Source organism: Crocodylus porosus, unplaced genomic scaffold, assembly GCF_001723895.1.
Source record: "Crocodylus porosus isolate Cpor-Errol unplaced genomic scaffold, CroPor_comp1, whole genome shotgun sequence".
Taxonomy (NCBI): domain Eukaryota; kingdom Metazoa; phylum Chordata; order Crocodylia; family Crocodylidae; genus Crocodylus; species Crocodylus porosus.
Window position 1 is genome coordinate 44,984,755 of NW_017728943.1, and position 20,123 is coordinate 45,004,877.

The window sequence follows — 20,123 nt, forward strand, 5'->3', positions numbered from 1 at the left end:
CTCTGCACTGACGAGAAGGGAGTTCCCCAGCCTGTAGGTATGGTGCTGGTTCTTCCTCCTCAGGTGCAGCACCTTGCACTTGTCAGTGTTGAATCCCATCCTGTTCTCATCCGCCCACCCTGTAACCTGTCTAGGTCTGATTGCAGCCTATTCCTCACATTCTCCCACATCTTAATGTCATCAGCAAATTTGAACAGGGTGCTATTTACCCCCTCGTCCAAGCCACTGATGAAGATGTTGAACAGTGCAGGCCCAAAGACCGAGTCCTGGGGGACCCCCCTACCCATATCTCTCCAAGTTGAAAATGACCCATCCACCACCACTCTCTGGGTGTGGGCCTCAAGCCAGTTAGCGGCTCATTTGACTGTATGGGTGTCAACACCACGGTTCCCCAGTTTCTTAATAAGAATGGGGTGAGAACAGTGTCGAAGGCTTTTCGAAAGTCCAGGAAGACTGTGTCCACTGCTACCGCTGCATCTAAGGATTTGGTGATCTGGTCATAGAAGGCCACCATGTTGATCTGACAAGACCTGCCGCTAATGAACCTGTGTTGGTTGCCCCTGAGCATAATCTCCCCTGCTGGCCCCTCATGGACATGTGCCAGAATAATTGTCACAAAAAGCTTACCCAGGATCAAGGTAAGACTAACTGGCCTATAGTTTCCTGGGTCCTCTTTCCTCCCCTTTTTGAAGATGGAAACCACACTGGCCCTCTTCCAGTCCTCTGGCCCCACACCAGAGCACCACGAGTACTCGTAAAGCCATGCCAGGGGTCCCACAATGACCTCAGCCAATTCCCTCTACTCAAGGGTGGAGATCGTCCAGACCAGCTGATTTGAATACATCCAGTCCCTCCAGAAGTTCCCTGACTAGATCCTCTCTAACCCTTGGCCTAGTTGCGCCTCCCCTGGGGTCTAAGCGGGGCCCAGAGGAGGGGTGGCTGTTCCGGTCCCTGCTCAGGAAAATGGAGGCAAAGAAATCGTTAAATACGTTAGCTTTGTCGTCTGGTGCGATGACCAAATTTCCTAGCTTGTCCTGCAGGGGTCCCACGTTACCCGGAACCTTCTTTTTGCCCCCTATATATTTAAAAAAGGACTTCTTGTTGTCCTTGATCCGGGAAGCTAGTCTCAGTTCCATCTCCGCCTTGGCCTTCCTGACTGCCCCCCTGCATCCCTGTGGTGGTGGAGCCGTTTGCCACTCGGGATGGGATGAGCCTGCCTGGAGTGGCAGGGGCTCAGCTGCACTTTCCCTTTGCCTGCACCGGTCAGTCCCAAGTGGCACATGGGTCCTCAGCCACTTCTGCTGGCCAGTGCAAACCTGGCTAGCCCATCCCATCTGGAGCAGCATGAGGCTGAAGCCAACTTCCCACATGCTGCTGGGGACAAGATAAGCCCAGCCGGGTCTGCACCAGCCAGCAGAAGCAGCGGTGGACCTGTATGCTGCTCAGGACTGACCAGCGCAGGTAGAGGGAAAGTGCAGCTGAGTCTCTGCCACTCCGGGTGGGCTCATCCTGTCCTGAGCAACACACGGCTCCGCCGCCTCCTCTCCCTGGTGCTGACTGGGCCAGAGTTGCGTCCCAGCTGCTGCTTCCCCTTCTCAGTGCCAGCACAGCACCGGAAAAGCCAGCCCAGCAGCCGCTTTCCTGGGCTTACCTGCAGGGCAGGGCCCTTTCCAGTCCTGTGCAGCAAAGCAGAAGCTGGCCCAGATACTCTTTCCCCTCACCGGCACCACGGATTCTGGCCCAGCCCCTCCTGCCCCTCTCAAGCTGCAAACGTGGCCTGAGCCAGGGGCAGGGCAAGGCCAGCTGGGGCAGGCTGAGGTCAGGGTTGGTTGCCTCGCAACCAGAACCCAAGTAAACAGCCTGAGGTGCTGCAGCCGGCAGCTGGTTCTGCCAGCTGCTGCTGGAGGCTTTTAGAGGCAGCCGCCATTACCTGGGTTTTGAAGGGGCTCTGCGGGCCAGAGGGAAGTGCTTGGTGGGCCAGATGCGGGCCATATTTTTCCCACCCCTGCTCTAGTAGGTGCTTTTATAGCACCTGACTCTCAGGTGCCAAGGTAGTCAGTTGCATTGATCAAATGGCTACTACTGGGATGACACTGACTAAGGGAACAGACACACCAATAGTATACCAATATAATATACATCAGCATAGAGTTACTCCTCACATATAGAGGAAGGGGTAGCTTTACCTTGGAGTGGAGTGATGTATTTGGAGTAGGGCTGTGCTCCACTTTTACTCCATAGAAAACATGCTATGTGTCTGCACCTACTGCGTGTCAATTGAGGCTTAGGCATTGGTGCCACAAGGGACACGTCACAGCAAAATCAACTGGAATACAGGCCATTATAATATTTTTACAAGATGGCCTCATTTTAGAGGACAGGGACAGAACTTTTGTGAGGGGAAAAAGTCAGTGACTGGAGGCATGCTATACTTTAAGAAACCCAGGTTCAGTACTACTGTCATATAACAAATTCCTGAGGATTGCTATTCTTACCAAGCCTCTGACAAATGCAGATTGTTGTCTTGATTTGGATTTGTGCACGAGTCTTAATGAACTCATCTTTCCACCTCAGAGTTCATTTGTAGTTTGCTTCTTCTCTTTCTCATTACTTGTCACCTCTTTGTCCACCAGGTTTTGGAGTTTGGTATGGTCTCAGCGAAGTCTCTGTTGTATGTTCCATCAGTCATGGTACTTTCATAAGCCAACCAGCCTGTTTCCCTAAGGTCAACACAACTGTCTTCCTTGTGTAAAAAGAAAGTGGTACTGCTCCTGTTTCAATCAAATCTAAATATCTTAAGGAAATGGAAATATTCATCTTAGGGTAATAGAAACTATTTTCTACATCCTGTCGTGAAGATCGTCTGACATGGAGGGGACTGAAGTAAAATTCTCTTACCTGTAAATTTCATTTTAGGACTTTTCTTGTCAGACAATATAACCTTCCCTCAGATAGTTGTTACACCTACTTTTTTTTTGGCTGTTGCTTTGTTGAGTCATTTAAAAGGAAATGCATGCTTTTCATTTCAAGGCAAATGTATGAATTAAGTAGCACTTTTAAACTTTCACACCCTCTGAGGTTTTCAAAGTCAGCAGTTGTTGTTCCAGAGGTTTCCCTGAGAGGTGGTCAAGAGGGGGATTCTGGTCTCAGAGCAAAGATTTGATCCACTGTGAAGATGGTGAATGCTCCACTGTTAATGAAATGTGTTAACAGTCCTTGAATGAAAAGGCACAGATAAAACTTTTTCTTCATTCCATTGTACTGTATGATTCAGATATTTACCATTCACAACTATTCTCTTTGGTCAGTTATCTGCTTGCGGCATAATGTGCTCCAGCATTGTAGAACTGTTTATAGCAAGACAGGGTACGTTCCCGTTTCTCAATTCATGGACATGTGGTAAACCTAAATAAACACTTCTAAAATGTTCTCAGCTCTTTTCTACCTAGGCATAATCTTGGACGGCTTCATGTCGAGAACTTTTATCTCCCAAGGTCTTGTCTTAGAAGGCTACTTGGGACTGCACAGCAGGGCCTATATCATAGGGAAGCCTGACAAGTAGTTCTTGGCTCCTGAAGGACACCTTACCTCTTAATCCAATATTTAGCTTCTTTGAGAGCTGGGGACCTCAAGAAATCATAAAGTGTAAAGTCAGGTTCACTGAATTGCCTGTCCTTTCCTGTTAGCGGAACAGTTCAGTTGTACAGAGATAAGTTCCTGCCCTACGCCGTTGGTGAAGTATTCCCTTGAGGGACTGATTGACCTCTAGGTGCTGTATGAGGCTTCACAGTATTATCTATCATTTACCCAATCTTATGGCCAAGATCTGTAGGGCCACCACTTAGTTTTTACTTTACACGTTTATTAAAATTTGCCATTCAGACCTCAATTCTTCTGCAGAGACAGATTTTGCAGGTAAAGTATTCCAGGCTCCATTTCAAGTGAGTCTGTCTTCTTCCTGAAGATACTGTTTACCATGTTCACTAGTTCTTTTGTATTTCCTGTAAGATAATAGCAGAAGGAAAAAAAGAAACTGATTCACCAACAGAGGAGTTCATCAGAACACCTCTTCTTTTATCCTCTGTGCAGCTCATGCTCCTCTTCTAACTTGTTTTTTTCCTCCCTTTTTCATTGGGGATTCTGATGTTTGGACTTTGTCATGAGTTTGTGGGGGGAGTCATCCTTTGGACACTTGCTTCTCTTTGACTTTGCATTTCATTATAAGTAGTGGTATAAATTCTGGTTCTTTTGTACTTCTAGCAGGATAGGAAAGGAGGAGGGAATACATTTTCCATCTCCACACTGAGAGGCAGAAAGGAATCCAGTACAGCTTGTTTATAGATTTCATAGATTTCTAGGGTTGGAAGGGACCTTGTAGATCATCGAGTCCGACCCCCTGCTTTAGGCAGGAAAGAGTGCTGGGGTTAAATAACCCCAGCTAGGTGCCTGTCTAATCTCTTCTTGAACACCTCAACTTCTGAGAGGTGCCAGAGAAAGGTATGGCTTTGTCCTAGTGACTGGCAGAAGACCAGGCTGGTGTTTCGTGCCCTGGTGATCTTGGTTCAGTTTCTGGATCTGGTGCGATGGCCATTGCAATCCTGCACATCTCTGCTTTAGTTTCCCATCTCTAATGGCTACACTGGACGTTCTTTGGAGCAGATATTGCTTTCACTAGGTTGGTACAGGAACCAAGCAAGATGTGGCCCTGATTACAGCTGGAGTCTAGGCACCATGGTCTTGCTGGCTGCTTCCACATGAACAGGGGAATGAATTTAGGGAGGTACAGAAACACTCTTTAAATAAGAAGTGGGAGACAGGGAGCTTCCTTCCCTGGCTGGGGTTGATGTGATAACACTGAATGGATGTGAAAAATTGTGACTACTTTTGTTATAGAGCCTTACTTTAGCTAGGTTTAACTGAGCCTGGAATCAGACTGAGCAGGTTTCTGCAGCATGCTACCCGAACGTGCTCTATGGCAGAGGCCTTTCCAAGTGCTCTGGATTAAGGGACTGTGGTCAGCTCTCAGGATTCCCTATAGATTGTAATGCCCCCATAGCATCAAATTTGTGAGAACACAATGAAAGGTGCCCGCAGCCCAGCGTGACCTGTGGACAGTTCCCTAGTACCTTATGGACCAGCGGTGGTCCAGGTTTGGGAACCAGCGCTCAAGAGAGGCATCACTTACAGGCAATCAGAACAAGATTTCAGTAGTACCATCTATGATGCTCAAAGCCCTTTACAAAGGAGGGCTGAATCCTCAGTCTCATTTTCACAGGCAGGGAACCTGAGGCACAGAAAAGGGAGTGACTTGCCCAACATCATTAAGCAGAGATGGAGAACAAATCTGGGTCTCCTTTGCAACAGGTCCAGTGGTCTATCCCATATGCAAGGCTGCCTCCATTACATCATGAAACCCTCACTGACTCAGACCCTAAGGTTAGGGCAGTGACCTCAGAGCAGGATGGATTAGCAAATTAACCCCTTTTGGAGAACTGCATCTTTTGTTCAGATACACGTTAACAGATTTAGATATAAGGGCTGAGAATTAGAAGAGATCTGGCATGATTGTTTCATATTTTGAGTTTGTCTCAGGATATTTGTCCATGAATAAGTTACTGTGACATAGGTTTGGGTGTGAATTTGTTATGTCATCTGCCCTGCAGTTACAGTCCATGTATGAACTCTTACCCCCATAGTAGACGCAAGGTAGCTTACTCCAGTTTCATTGAGTATTCATCTTGGCAGTTCCAACTGAGCTCTTGATGTGCTGTAAGTTCACATCCTAGCCTTCTTTATAGTAATTTGTTTGTATGCCCTTGCCCTTGGATGAGTAAGTAAAATTATCACCAAAATGAAATAACTTATTTATTGACATTTTAAATTCTTAGGACTTAAGGAATTCCAAGATTTAAAGTGAAATCAGAGTCTTCAGGATAAGAAGATTACATATTTGTGTCTTTAATAAAAATGACCAAATCCTAAAAAATAACAAATCTTTTTAGCTTTGTTTATGATATATTAAGGTGCTGAGGATCCTGGCCACAGAAAAATGATCAGATTGCAAATTTAAGGACATTGAGCAGAACTTCAGATATCAGAAGATACTATCTGGATGCCAATCCACAGTAGAAATGATTTTAGCATCTGAGACTGAAGTAACTATGGAATTCTTCCTGTCTAGACCTTTTCTATGAAACCAGATTCTCTAAAGATTTAATTTAAAAATTTATAACAAGTTTGCAACTAAAAAAAGACAGTTAATGTAACTTCTTTATTAGATGTAATAATGCATTTCCATGCAAAACTAAATTACACTTAAGCTTTCACACTGTCCTTAAAAATAATGTTTGTAGGAAAATAAAATTTAAGAACAAAAGTATTTGCAATTAAAATTTCTGCACCAGCTTTCAAGGACCTAAGTATAAGACTTAGGAAGCCTCCTCCCACCCACACTTTTTTCATGTTCTAGCCTCCAAAATTAAGTGGTATAGGCACTCGTCTAGCAAACTAGGGGACTAGGCTTTAAACACCCTTTTCTAGAGGGGGTTGGGGCTTGCATCTCTCTGTCTTCCCGGCACAGTGCTCTGACTACTATTTCAGAGGCTAGGCATTATCCAATTACCCTCGCCAGTGCACCTTTTGAAATGGAGCCATCGCCTCTTGTATTTAATGGCCATTGGATAAAGTGGTTGAAGAGCAGTGCTCCTGGATTTTCCTTGCTTCACAAATCACTCTTGCAAGTCAGTGAATAAGTGAATCTTGGCACTTTTTGAGGGAGGAAGAATAGAGTAGCTATTAAGGCAGTTTCCAGCCTTCATATAGAACAGAGGTCGGCAAGGTTTCTGAACAGAGTGCTGAAAACACCCACAAACTTGGCTTGTAAGATGTTGGTGTGCCAGGGCGGATGGCGGAGCAGCTGCAAGGGGCCCAATCCTTGTTGTGGCAGTGCAGCCCTGGCCTCTTCCCTGCCATCTGCCCCAAGGTGTGCATGCCAAGCCAAATGCCTTCGTGTGCTGCACTCTGGCACCTGTGCTGGGGGTTGCCTACCCCGATATAGAAGATGAATATGAAAGCTAGAGATGTTTGGCCCTTAGTGGCAGTGTAAATAAGGGAAAGCGTGGGCTCAGACTCATATGTTGTATACTTATTTTATTGATTTCTAAAAGCCTGCCCTTGTGATAGGTCTTAAGGATAAGGTGCAAAATGTGGTAATCTTTGGTTTATAGGATTGACAATTAAAAATTGAATTAATGCCCAAATGTCATAGTGAGTTCATTGCTTTTTATGGGGCTCATGCTTTTTGGCAGCCCTTACTTGAAATATAGATGCTGTCGATTTTAAGAAGATCTCCTTTTGCTTATAAACTTATGCTCTCTGACCACACAGACTCGGAAGGAGAAGGAGAAGAGATTTAGAAATCTTTTAACTTATTTTTATTTTTAAGTATGTTCTCTTAACTAGAACCAAGGAAGGAGGCAAGATAACTCCATACATTTAGTTCATTTTTTGCTGGAAATATTTATACTTAATTCTTTAAAAATATATTGTGTACATTATACTATTGAACAATATTCAACTTTTATAAAATAAAGAATCAATGGAGTAGTGGAGGAACATTCAAAATAGGAACTTTCATAAGAAAGATTTGGAAAATGTCCATCGTCTAGTAAAATTTGGTCAGTTATATAGACAAAAAAATACATGCTTTTATCTCTGAGTATAAAAAATACTGACATAGGTGATTGAGTATTATTTGGAGATGAGGTAAAGTCTGTCAGAAGTAGAATATATGATCCATTTTAATCTTTCCTTCAGGTTGCTGAAATACTTCTAATAAGAGCCTCTACAGCCTATAAAAATTCAGATGGTACAAGGTGAACAAGAAAAAGGAACTCTTCTTGGGTGAAAATGATACTGACAAGTTAGCTCTGCCACATAGCAAACAAAATGTATAACTGTGAATAGCTCATGATTTTCAGGAAAAGTCAAACCGGAGAAATGTTTCCATATTTAAGGCTGTCTGTACAACCAAGTGGGGCTTGACTATTTTCACTATTAGATAAAAGTTAGTTCCAATGGGAAGGGGGGGTGTTGCATTTTCCAGATCTTAATTTATATCTATAAAATATTAGTGGGAGCCTTTGAATCATTTTCGGTAGATTTCTGAATCAAGCCCTAATGCATATGTTGAATTTGAAAATGAATAATGAAAAACTTTTCATTTCACCCCTTAAGAGTAGTCATATATGCTGATAGTCATATCTGGATGAATTTTTAATATTTTTCTCTTTAGCTGGAAGGACTTGAGAATGAAATTAGCCAAGAGAAACAAAGTCTTCAAAATAGTCAAAACTTGAGCAAAGATCTAATGAAAGAGAAAATACAGCTTGAAAAAGCAATTGAGATGCTCCGAGAAAACTCAGAGAGACAGGTGAGTAATGTACTGATTCAGCATTGCACTTTGGCTCCTTTACACTTGGCATAGGTATCTTAAAGGCAACAGGTCTCCGCATTAAGCAATGTCTGTATTATATAGGCTTCCTTGAGATATAGAGTTACTCTGGGAGGGAAGGCTAGGGATAAGAATTTGTTTTTGGAATTTAGCAGTGCTCTACTTGTTCTCTACTGTTTCTATGGCCTTACTGACCATGCAGAAATTAGGGCTGCCTAGAGGTATAGTTCAGCCCGAACAGAATATCAGGAACTTAACTAGAATTTACTCTTTGACCAAGTGCCACTCTGTGCAGAAGAAAAGGTGGCTAGAGAGCTGTTACCAGCCCTAGTAAGAGTTACAGCAGTCTAGGGTTAGTAGTGCTGGTGGAAGAATGATAGAATGGAACTTTGTTCTGCTGTGCTCTTGCCCCAAACTTCCCTTTTTCTTTGTAAAACACCATCTATAGTAAGAATGGGGAGGACTGTTGCCCCAAGAGGCTGCCTCAGCCTACTTTAAAACTATGTGGAGTCCTCTCTACCAGAGGAATTCCCTGCGGGCATTTTACAGATAGATTCCAGGCACTTTGAGCTGTTTGAATACCAAAAAGGGACTGAATCTCAGTAGAGAATATGCCCCTAAATACGTAACTCCGTTTAAATGGCTTGATTGTCACAGATAAAATCTTCAACTTTTTAGCTACATTTAAACTTTCAATTGACATTGTTTTAGGATACAGAATATAATGCAAACCATCTGGAAAAAATGGAGGGAGCCCTTATTTAGGCTCCTGACAGATATTATATTTAATATGAGCTTAGCATGTTAATCATGCAATAAACTGTAATGTGCCACATGTTCAATCAGTTTATCATGTGATAAAAATGACAAACTAGTCACAAGGAAAGATGTTTAATGCAAAACATCTTTGTGGTTATTGGCATTATGCTTTAATTTGAATGTTTAGCATGTTAAAGCCATGCTGTGCAGCCCAGCAGCTCCCCATGCACCAGCAAGTAAAACTTTACCATGCAGACTGATACTGTGCTTGGAGATCTTTATAGCATGTAACTCATATCCCTAACGTTGGGCTGCACTGCATGACTTTAAAGATCTGGGCACACAGTGGGTTCAGACAAGTGAAACTTCTTGCTGTAACTCATGGCACTTTGCAGGAAGTTTCATGAATTACAGCTGTCCTCAGGACCCTATAGACATTTGTGGTTGGGTCCTGGGGATTTGGGAGATGAGCTGCAGTTTAAAGCAGCTCCATCTGCAGCTGCTTTCCTCTAGCAATGCCCCTCCCAGCCTTGGTGCTGTTTTCAGAATGGCAGGGGGCAAAAGGAGTGGAGGGAGATCATTCTGAGGGTTGCCCAGCCAGAACTGGAGGATGGGGTGGGTGAACTGGAGCTTCAGAGAGATGACGAGAGGTATTCCAATCTACCCACCCCACCCCCAACACCAGCTGGGCAACCCCCAGAATGAGTTCCCTCTACTCTCTTCCCCACCTCCCATTTTGAAGACAGCACAGGGAGCAAGGCTTGGCTGCATCTACTTTGGAGTATCGTTGTCTGGACCCTCGTATAATGAGGCTTCAGATGTTCACATGATTGGCCATTTTTAAGGTGCTCTGCAGCCGTGCACTTCTGTCAGAGCACAGCTGTAGAGCGCTTTCAGTGGCCAATCACACAATAAACTGTCGTGTCTGTCAGCACCCAATGGGATCTGAGAAATTATATCCCAGATTCCAAAAATTTCATGTCCTGCCCTGCCAAGTCTTGAACAACTGGGATAAAATTCCTTAAATCTCTTTTTAAATTAATGTCGGCCAAGGGCCTTAGTTCCACTGAAACAAAAATATTCAACATTAAAATCTGCACTCTTTTTTTTTTTTTTAAATGACTGCACTGTGCTTAGGTTTTTAAGCTGGGGGTACAAAAGGGCATGTAACTGGTTGTTTAATATTGTACATAATGGAATATTTTTAAAACTATGCTTGTTGTGTTTATTCTGTTAAGAAGCATTTTCCATAAATAGATTATAGAAACATTACTAATTATGCATTAGTACAAATTGCATTTGAAAACAGGATTATGTTTTAATGATCTATTGTAACAATTTTTGAAGAAGTCATGAGCCCCAGTGCAGCTTTCCACTTCAGCACCAGTGTAAAGCTAAGCACACGAATGGAGCTGAATCTTCAGTGACATTGCTTGTGCTTTAAAGTATGTACTCAGGTGATTTTTGAGTGTCACCGTTGTTCAGAACTTTCCTAAGATTTGTACTGATGCCACACGAATGTAACTTACTCATACAAACGTTCCATATTAACTAAATTGGTAGTATAAAAGACTTATCAATCATAACTTCACAGTTAATGTTTAAATATTGTCAATAAAAACATAGTCAATAAATTATATTTACTGTTTGTTTTTAGCAATGCTGAGTTATGTAAAGGAACATCACAAAAATGTTATATGCAGATTCCCATTCTAGGAGTCTCATTGGCATTTCTAAGCATTTCATCATTCCTGGGCCATGTACATGTCAATCTTCATATCCAAACAGGCAAATGAAAGCACATATGAAAGAACAGAGTCTATAACTTTTTAAAACCTTTTTATACAATTTGTACTGTAAATCAGAGGTTTTCAGCATTTTAATAAGCATACCCCTGGTGGGCGGGGTGGGGGGTGGGGCTGGGTGCAGAGTGGCGGCAAGCAGGGTGTGATGGATGGTGGTGGCCGCTGCATGCAACCTTCCCCCCTACCCTCATATCCAGCCAGCCGGGCGGCGCCTGTGTGGCCTGCAGAGGGGCACCACTGCCCTCACCCTGCCCCGGCCCTGCTCCTGGGGTGTGGCGGCACTCCGTCCCTGCCTACCCCCATGTACCACCCCCAGGGCCTTCCCAAGTACCCCCTGCTGTAGATTACAGAACTGTAGACTCTTTTGATTTGGGCATTTCTTAAGTGTATCTGCAAATGTATTTATGTTCTTGATAACTAAAATCACTGTAATGGAATATTCTTTTGTCCTTACATACTCATTTATGTTATGTTTTCTGGTTTAGAATTGTTTACTTACACATCTCAGTGGGTTGTTTAGATACCTACCAGGTCATAAACCCACTAGTCTAATGCCTTCAGCAAAAGCCCACACCTGAATATTGGTTTGGATACTCTCTTAAATTTAAGAGGTGCAGGTATATGCATTTGTTAGATCCCTTTTGCAAAAAAGCTAATGCTTTTCTTAATAAAAAAGAATAGTCTTGGTATATGGAGTCAAAAAACTTGGTAGAGGTTTAATCATCGGCTCTGCCTACTCCAGAGATCAACTCTATATTTTCAAATAAAATAATAAGCTAGGGAGACAATCACCTCCTGTTCCTTACCCCATCCTTTCTTGAACTTACGTGTAGAATCTTATCCAAAGTCATGATTTAACTGTTTTTCTCTTTTCTGAGATATGTCCATTTCAACTATATTGCATCTCTCAAAGCACCGGTGTTTCAGAAAAAGCCGTTTTGTTAAAAGAAGAACAGAAGTATTTTGTGTTTAGCTTGTTTTATTTTACTTTAAAAAATGTCCTTGAAAAAGTTCTGTACTTAAAATTTGTTGCATAACTATCAGCCGACGTATAATACATGTTGTTATATGTATGGTAGAATAAACCACAGAATTTTTTTATAATAATGCAATCCATCTACATCTATCTTACCTTAGCAGCCTGCTGTATATGTATATGTTGTGTGTATGTATGTGTGTGTGTGTGTGTGTGTGTGTGTGTGTGTATATATATATATATATATATATATGTATGTATGTATATATATAAATGATTTATTTGTTTGCATGTAACTGACCTCATTTAACATTTCTTTTTAATTATTTAGATTAGACTATTAGAACAGGAAAATGAACACTTGAATCAAACCGTAGCTTCTCTAAGGCAACGCTCACAAATCAGTGCTGAAGCAAGAGTGAAGGAAATTGAAAAAGAAAATAAAATTCTTCATGAATCTATCAAAGAGACCAGCAGTAAGTTAAATAAGATTGAATTTGAAAAAAGGCAAGCCAGGAAAGAACTAGAACATTATAAAGAGAAAGGAGAAAGAGCAGAAGAGCTTGAGAATGAATTACATCACCTTGAAAAGGAAAATGAATTATTACAGAAAAAGATTACCAATTTAAAAATTACATGTGAGAAGATAGAAGCCTTAGAGCAAGAAAACTCAGAATTGGAGGTAGAAAATAGAAAGCTGAAAAAAACTTTGGATAGCTTAAAAAATCTGACATATCAGTTAGAGTCCTTGGAAAAAGAGAATTCACAACTTGATGAAGAAAATTTAGATCTAAGAAGAACAGTTGAATCTTTAAAATGTACAAGCATGAAGATGGCACAGTTACAGTTAGAAAATAAGGAACTGGAAACAGAAAAGGAACAACTTAAGAAAGGCCTGGAGCTTATGAAAGCCTCTTTCAAGAAAACAGAACGCTTAGAAGTCAGCTACCAAGGTTTAGATACTGAAAACCAAAGGTTACAGAAAGCCTTAGAAAATAGCAACAAAAAGATTCAGCAGTTGGAAAGTGAACTACAGGATTTGGAAACTGAAAATCAAGCTCTGCAGAAGAATCTGGAGGAATTAAAAATCTCTAGTAAACGGCTCGAGCAGTTGGAGAAGGAGAATAAGCTATTGGAACAAGAGACATCTCAACTGGAAAAAGATAAGAAGCAATTAGAAAAAGAAAATAAGAGACTTCGACAGCAGGCAGAAATTAAAGACAGTACATTAGAAGAAAACAATGTAAAAATTAGTCACCTGGAAAAGGAAAATAAATCTCTATTCAAAGAGATAGGTATATTTAAAGATTCATGTATACGTTTAAAAGAGCTAGAAAAAGAAAATAAAGAACTTGTGAAAAGAGCTACCATTGATAAGAAAACCCTTGTCACACTGCGAGAGGTAATTTGCAACTGATTTCCATTCCTGTATTAAACTACTTATAACATAGAGGAAAAGGTACTACTAGTAATTTCTAAAAAAGGATTTTCCTATCTTGTTCATATGTTTAAATCAATAGCATGTATACTATCAGTAGTTATAAACAACTTTTAATGATAATGAAGATCTTCCATACTATATTCATTAATCATTTAACTTCAGCATTATTAATCTCTCATATTGCTTATAAAACCTACATAGGTATTATTTGTGTTGTTATGGGACCTTTCACAGACTCTTAGTTAAGTACCTACTCTGACTAAAAGGTTAGTTTGCTACTTGATAGTGTTTACGTTATGTACCCATGATCATCCAGGAAATATGCGAGAGGCCAGGATTTTTATGGGTGATATCTTTTAATGCATCTGCTGCAGGTACAGTGAAAAACAGGCATACCAAAAGATTAAAAAAAGATTAAAATTTTTCACTGTGCCTGCTTTTCAGACCTAAAGAAGAATGCATTGAATTCAAAAGCTTGTCTAAGTCTATCCCAGCCATACAGCTGGTCCCATGAAAGATAGCATCCATAAAAATCCTTGCCTCACATACTTCACTATTTATTTTTTCGTAATGATCCAACAAAGTTTAGAAGGGAATTCCTACTAAAAGAAAGGAAGTAAACCCCTATGATGGAAATTATACTTGTATTTAATCAAAAGTTGTAGTTGTGTGGAAGAACAAAGTTAACTTTACCAGATTATGCAAGCTACATATACGTATACAAAGCTCAGATATAGACAGTCCCCAGAAACTAGTGTTGTGTTATTCTTTTTTTCAGTTTAATTTCTCTTTATTGACTTTTATTTCTCTTGTGTAAGGATTTGGTGAGTGAAAAGCTGAAGACGCAACAAATGAATAATGATCTAGAAAAACTTACACATGAACTTGAAAAGATAGGCTTAAATAAAGAGCGCCTCTTGCATGATGAACAAAGCACTGATGACAGGTGAGAGTGAATCAACCTTTGTGGGATAGTTCAGTTTTGTTTGCAATAATAGAATATTCTGTTTTTCCTTCAGCAATTTTCTCCCTAAATTGTAATTTTTAGAAAATGTAAATAAGCTAGAAAACAGACTGTCTTTGAAAGTAACATGTTGTGGTAATAAATATCCTCTAGGGGATTTATAGATGTGCTCCGGCGGGGGGGGGGGGGAGGAGGTGGTGGAGAAGGAGCGCTTTAATTAGGGCAGCTCCAAAAACCGTTTTAAGTAAAGTGCTTGGAGTGTCATGTGTATAAGTGTCCCTGTGCTGAAAACTGGCAGTGGGGGCATTTTTAACTAAAGCTTATGAAGCAAGCTTTAATTAAAGCAGCCACCCCTGCTGCCATTTTTCAGTGCAGGGATGCTGATACGTGTGACATTGGAGTCCTCTGGACTATCACACTCCAGCAGACTTGATTAATCTAGTCTGCTCCGACATGATGTAATTACAGCACGTCAGAGCAGGCTAGTTGCACATGTGGAATCTGGGGACACTTATACATATCTATGTCTTTGAAAGTAAATTGCCATGTTGGTGCTAAGAAATACAGAAATTTATGGCAACAGCTACTGTTTGTGTGATTGCTCATATTCTGAAACTTCTAGTCAGCAGTAGGAACAAAAGACAGAGCTGTTTTAAAGTTAATAGGCTCAGTATTTTGAGTACTTCAAACTTTAGGATTCTTGTCACTGTAAGATTATCCACGCTTCTCTCAACATCCCCACTTGTGTGGGCTGGCTAGTAACCAATATTTCAAGCCTCTCCCAATCCCCACACTGTCTCTTGTAACTCTACCACACCTGCTAATATACAACAGCTGAGATCCTGACATCTGTTTCCTGTGCTCTGTTCCGTGTTGTGTTCTGTTTAACCGGGGTTCAGGGAAAGTGAATGTCAGGAAAAGACTTAGCATGGGCTTCTAGCCAGCCCTTCTTTCATGAGGCCATTCATTTGTGAAAAAATGGCTGGTATAGTAGTTTGTGATTATTACTGATTGGCATAAACGCGGGGACAAATTCCAAGCCTTCTTTTAGTGATTTTTTTTTAAAGATTCTGGGCCTTCTCTCCAGAAGGCAGCCAGATATTTTATCTTCATTCCCTCTGCCTCCTGCCAGTGGTCTGTTGCTGGATAATGTCTGCACCTCTGGAGGAATCTCCCAGTACTTTTTGTTTTCTAGCAGTATCTGTCCTCAGCCTCCTTTCCCAAGGTGGAAATTATTTCCTTAGTCAGAAGAGTATTTAGACCTAGGATTTTTTCGTCAGCATTTATGATCAGTGCTGAATTGGGGGATGTAGAGCAATTCATGCTAACACAGTGTTAAGAGTTAATTCGTGGTTACACAGTGTGAATCTCTGTTCCCCTCCAGGATGAGAGGAAAAGGGCCTGGTCCCTTAGCAAGACACAGGGAACACTCATACTTTTTGTTGTAGAAGCCTGAGTTCAATCTCTGTAGATGGCTTTTTCAATTACATTATTACAAATAGTGTTCTGTAATGAGGATGTGAGCTGTTGTGAACTTTGAACACTTGGGCTGAGCTTCCTTAGAGAGAAGAAGCCTGTCTGTCTGTGACATAGTAGAGGCTGTGTATTAACATCATCTATTATTAGGCCATGTATAGAGACTTCTGAGTTGGGTTCTGTTTCTTAGCCAACATTGTTGGTTAACTAAGATTTCATTATTTCAGGGGTGCACAATACATTAATGACACATATATTGCTGTACAAGGGTCTTCCATTGCTTCCCTTGCTTCTGAATTCTTTTAGGTAGTTATGAGAGCTGTTGCCCAAGAAAATATGCTATTGAAGGCCGTATACACTGTGAGCTAGCTGGCATCCCTTTTCTAAGATGCTGAAAACCTATAAATGAGGAGTGTTTGTTTTACTTAACAGAGATATTAGCTTGTTCAGGAACATAATTTCTAAAACTGTCATAACTTGTGTTCGTTATTCTCAACTTCTGCTTTTACTGTCTTCTGGTAGAGCAGAAGGTCCCAGTCATTATTCTTTATTCAGCCTTTATTGGTAGGCATGTCCAGTTCTTACCAAGCTTAGGGAATGCTAGTCTTTTACACATGAGCTGTTTTCTGTTTCTGTGCATTCCTGGCCTGGCTCTTCATTTTTGTATAGAGATGGAAGATCTTTCACTTACATCTAACATATCTCCTCCCTGGAAATGTACAGAGGTAGATGTGGTTTTTTTCTTCTGAACATTCTTAGCAGTATCTTAAAATCTTTCCCTCTTCCTAGGCCTGACCTGACATAGTCTGATAAAGAAGACATTACATATTTTTCAGTTTGTTGCTTTGCTTTTCAAACTCTTGCTGTTGGATTCTTTAGAAAAAGTAGATCCGTCCTTCTTCGCACATTCTGTTAAGATTCTTCAAAGTTTATTTCATAACCAGACAGTTCTTTGAATCCAGAGAATAAATCTCTATTATTAATCTTTGCTGTGTTCCTTTTCTATATGCCCTGTATTGTCTTCACATGTGCTTCTGTACGAGAAGTTAAAATGACCTTTCATCCATGGTGTGGTGATTACCTGCTTAGTGTTTGCCAGGTGTGTGCTCATCCTGAAATCCCTAGTCAAATCTGAAGTTCTGGGATGATCTCCCACTCACATGATGATGATATTTTAAGGCAACTGTATCTTCTTTCTGATCCTTTCAGTGATGGTCCTCTGCTCCAGTTAGGTTGAGAACCACTGGTCTAAACAGTGTTTGCCATAGTGGGCCACACTTGTAGCTTTCAGTGTTATGTGGGTCTCACCCACACAACTTATTTCTTGTATATCCATTTAAAAAATGTTTTAACAGGATGTCAGATGGGCTGCAACAGTATGCTGATTGGGCTGCATGCAGCCACATGGGCTGAAAACCCCACTGGTCTAGACACCTGTTATGCATTCAAGAATCTCGTGCGTGGTAGTGGACCTTAAACACTTGGGCTAGGTTAATGAACCTAGTATGCTTTTCAGGAGATGAGATTGGAGGCTAAAATGTGTTTAGTTTTTCCTCACCTTTGGGATAAATAGAAATATCTAAGATATAAAAATAGTAAGGAAAGAGATTTTTTCCAAATTCTGTAAAATAAGAGAATAAATAAAATGTTTAAACGACTTAAAAGGCATTTATGAAGTGATATTTTAATATTTACTGAAATGGCTGTTAATTATTTAAGATCATCTTGCATTGACAGTCTTGAGATGTTGTTTCAAGTCCACATATTCAGAATCTAATACTGTCCCTTAAAATAAATGTATTTTTCACCATGCTCTGTGATATAGTAAATACTGTTAATAACACCCTCCAAAAAGGTCAGTGCTAGACATTGAAACAGAATCTTCTAAAATAGCAGGAACTGGACTCAGTATGCAATTTCCTCATTGTGAGCAGGTACATGAAATGAGCATGTACCTGCATAGTGTAGTCTTCCTCCTCTTCTGTTGAACCTCTGTTTTATGAACAAGCAGGAAAAGCAAACTGATGAGCATCTTACCTTCCAAATATTTCTTATTCTAATCAAGTTCAGTCTCCTGCTTGACTCTTTGAAATGGAGCCAACAGACAAAGTGCTATAATTACATGCACACTAAAGACCCAAACAAAGCCAATATACTGGTATGTATATTGCTGTTGATTTTGTAGATGTTGTAACTTTTTCTGTATCAAGGAAATTTATTTTGAAAGAGAATAACATTTTAAAGGATTTACAGCTTTACAGTGATCACTTAAATATCTAAAGAAGAGAATTAGAGGACTGGAGTATTGGTAATAATGCACCTGGTAACATTTGGTCAAATACAGCCTAGGTCAAATGGAAATATATCTTTGCAGTTTTATCAGACATTCTAAGGACTGAAACGATGTGAAACCTTACAGTAGCCTGAGGGGGCTGACCAGGACTGCAACCCCAGGTGCTGCCTTTTGGGAGGGGTGGGATGCAAAAATAGCTGGGGCAGCAGTAGCAACTGATTGTGCCACTGCCATTAGACCCATGGCATCCCACACTGCTCTGGGCATGAAGCTGTCCTGCTATGCCTTTGCATTCTTACCTACTGTCATTTCTATACTGGTCTTCCAAGTCAGCATTGAAGCATTTTGACAAGGATTCAGGGAAATACTCTGCTGCTGTCTGTGTTGCATCTGTAGACAAATAGTCGTCTTCCAAAACTAACCTAGTTTCTCCAAAATCTTTCAAGAACATTACATTGGAATCTAACATGTATATGTAAATGTTTCAAATTTTATGGTTGTTGAAGTGTCAATAAAAAGTACATCTTCATATTTTGTTGAGTAGTAGGTACAAGCTTTTGGAGTCAAAATTAGAGTCTACCCTAAAAAAGTCTCTTGAAATAAAAGAAGAAAAAATTGCTGCTTTGGAAGCTCGTTTAGAAGAATCAACAAATTTAAATCAACAGCTGCGTCAGGAACTTAAAACAGTAAGGAAATAACTTGACTATTTTTATTATATGAAATTATTGAATTCTTGTTGTTTTTCAAGTTTAATTGCAGTGTATAATGAAACCTGAAAAATAAAGTATAACTGACAAAAAAAACCTTACTCTTCTATCCAAATACTTAAAGCTTCAGAAGTAGTGTTTTTCCATTACAAGACGCATTAAATTTGTCTGGAATTTTCTGAGCACTAATTCTTTAAAAGCCAAAGTAACAAATACAGAAATATTTAAGTTAGTCACATCTTTGATAAAAAAAGAACGATGGTCCCCTGAAATGATGATTTTGCACTGAGCATTTTGAGGTTTTCCTCAACATTTGCTGTTTGTGAGTAACAGTGATGTAAAAATAAACTATTAAAAGTATCTAGCCTTTAGGGTAAAAATACCAAATACTTCACTTTCATGATTATGGATTTATTCCAAGTGCCATGATTTCTGCAATCTTTGCTACTCATATTGTCACGTGCTTTGACTTTTGCCTTGAGAATGATAGCTGAACAACTTGCAGTAGTGTATGACAGCTACAGAATACCACTGACTTCCACAGGGTTTATTAACACCAGAACGGGGTGTTTAGAGAGCATATCCTTGAAGGCTTCATATCAGACATATGTTCAGCCTGCCCTTTTCACCAAGCAGCTGTTGTACTTGGTACAGGGGATAGTGGAAGAGAGGACAGAGCCAGCATCCCTTTGGGGAGAGGATGGAGCTAAAAACAATGAATGGTAGAGGAACAGGATTTGGGGATGGCCAGCAGTGAAGAGATGAGGGAAAACTGAGTGGAGACCTGTTGGTTGCGCCTAGAGGGTGCCTGACAAGGAAACTCCATAAGGGAGAGTTAAGAAGGTAATTCTCTCCCATCAGTTGGTAGCAAAAAAGGGAGGACCCTTTCCCTTGGGTGCATTTAGTTTTGTGCTCAAAATATATATACAAAAGAGCAAAGAATGAGCTCCATTAAGACTTTAATAAAGGAGATAAGTTAGGGGTGCACTGATAGAGATTTTTTGGGCCAGTACCGATGACCTATTTTTAATGAGCTGTATTGGCCAATACTGATTTGATTTCCAATATGAAGCCCTGGAGTGTGGAGAGCAGCAACCAGCTGGTAAATCTGTTGTGAAGGAAGGGGTATGGTGGGGGGGGGTACAAATCAGGGCACCTGCAGTGAGGGAGGGACTAGGACTGGGGTAGGTGCTGCCCAGCTGGGGCAGGGGGAGCAAGGGACAAAGCTAGGAGGAGCTCATCTAGGGGGC

At 40.8% G+C, this 20,123-nt stretch overlaps 1 protein-coding gene and 1 long non-coding RNA gene across 10 annotated transcripts in view; one reads left to right on the plus strand and one right to left on the minus strand.

Moving 5' to 3' along the window:
• CCDC88A (coiled-coil domain containing 88A) overlaps nucleotides 1-20,123 on the plus strand; it is a 192,637-nt gene that overhangs the window by 124,318 nt on the left and 48,196 nt on the right. For all 9 annotated transcript variants that reach the window (XM_019549268.1, XM_019549270.1, XM_019549272.1 and 6 more), the window contains exons 14-17: nucleotides 8,294-8,431; nucleotides 12,324-13,394; nucleotides 14,252-14,379; nucleotides 18,711-18,852. In XM_019549268.1, coding sequence (XP_019404813.1) covers nucleotides 8,294-8,431; nucleotides 12,324-13,394; nucleotides 14,252-14,379; nucleotides 18,711-18,852 — 1,479 coding nt within the window. The remainder of the gene's footprint in view (nucleotides 1-8,293; nucleotides 8,432-12,323; nucleotides 13,395-14,251; nucleotides 14,380-18,710; nucleotides 18,853-20,123) is intronic.
• On the minus strand, nucleotides 8,604-18,713 carry LOC109319591. Its single transcript, XR_002103552.1, has 3 exons — nucleotides 18,422-18,713; nucleotides 15,205-15,214; nucleotides 8,604-8,614 (listed from the first exon to the last, which is right to left on the minus strand). It is a non-coding gene; the product is annotated as an uncharacterized LOC109319591 (long non-coding RNA).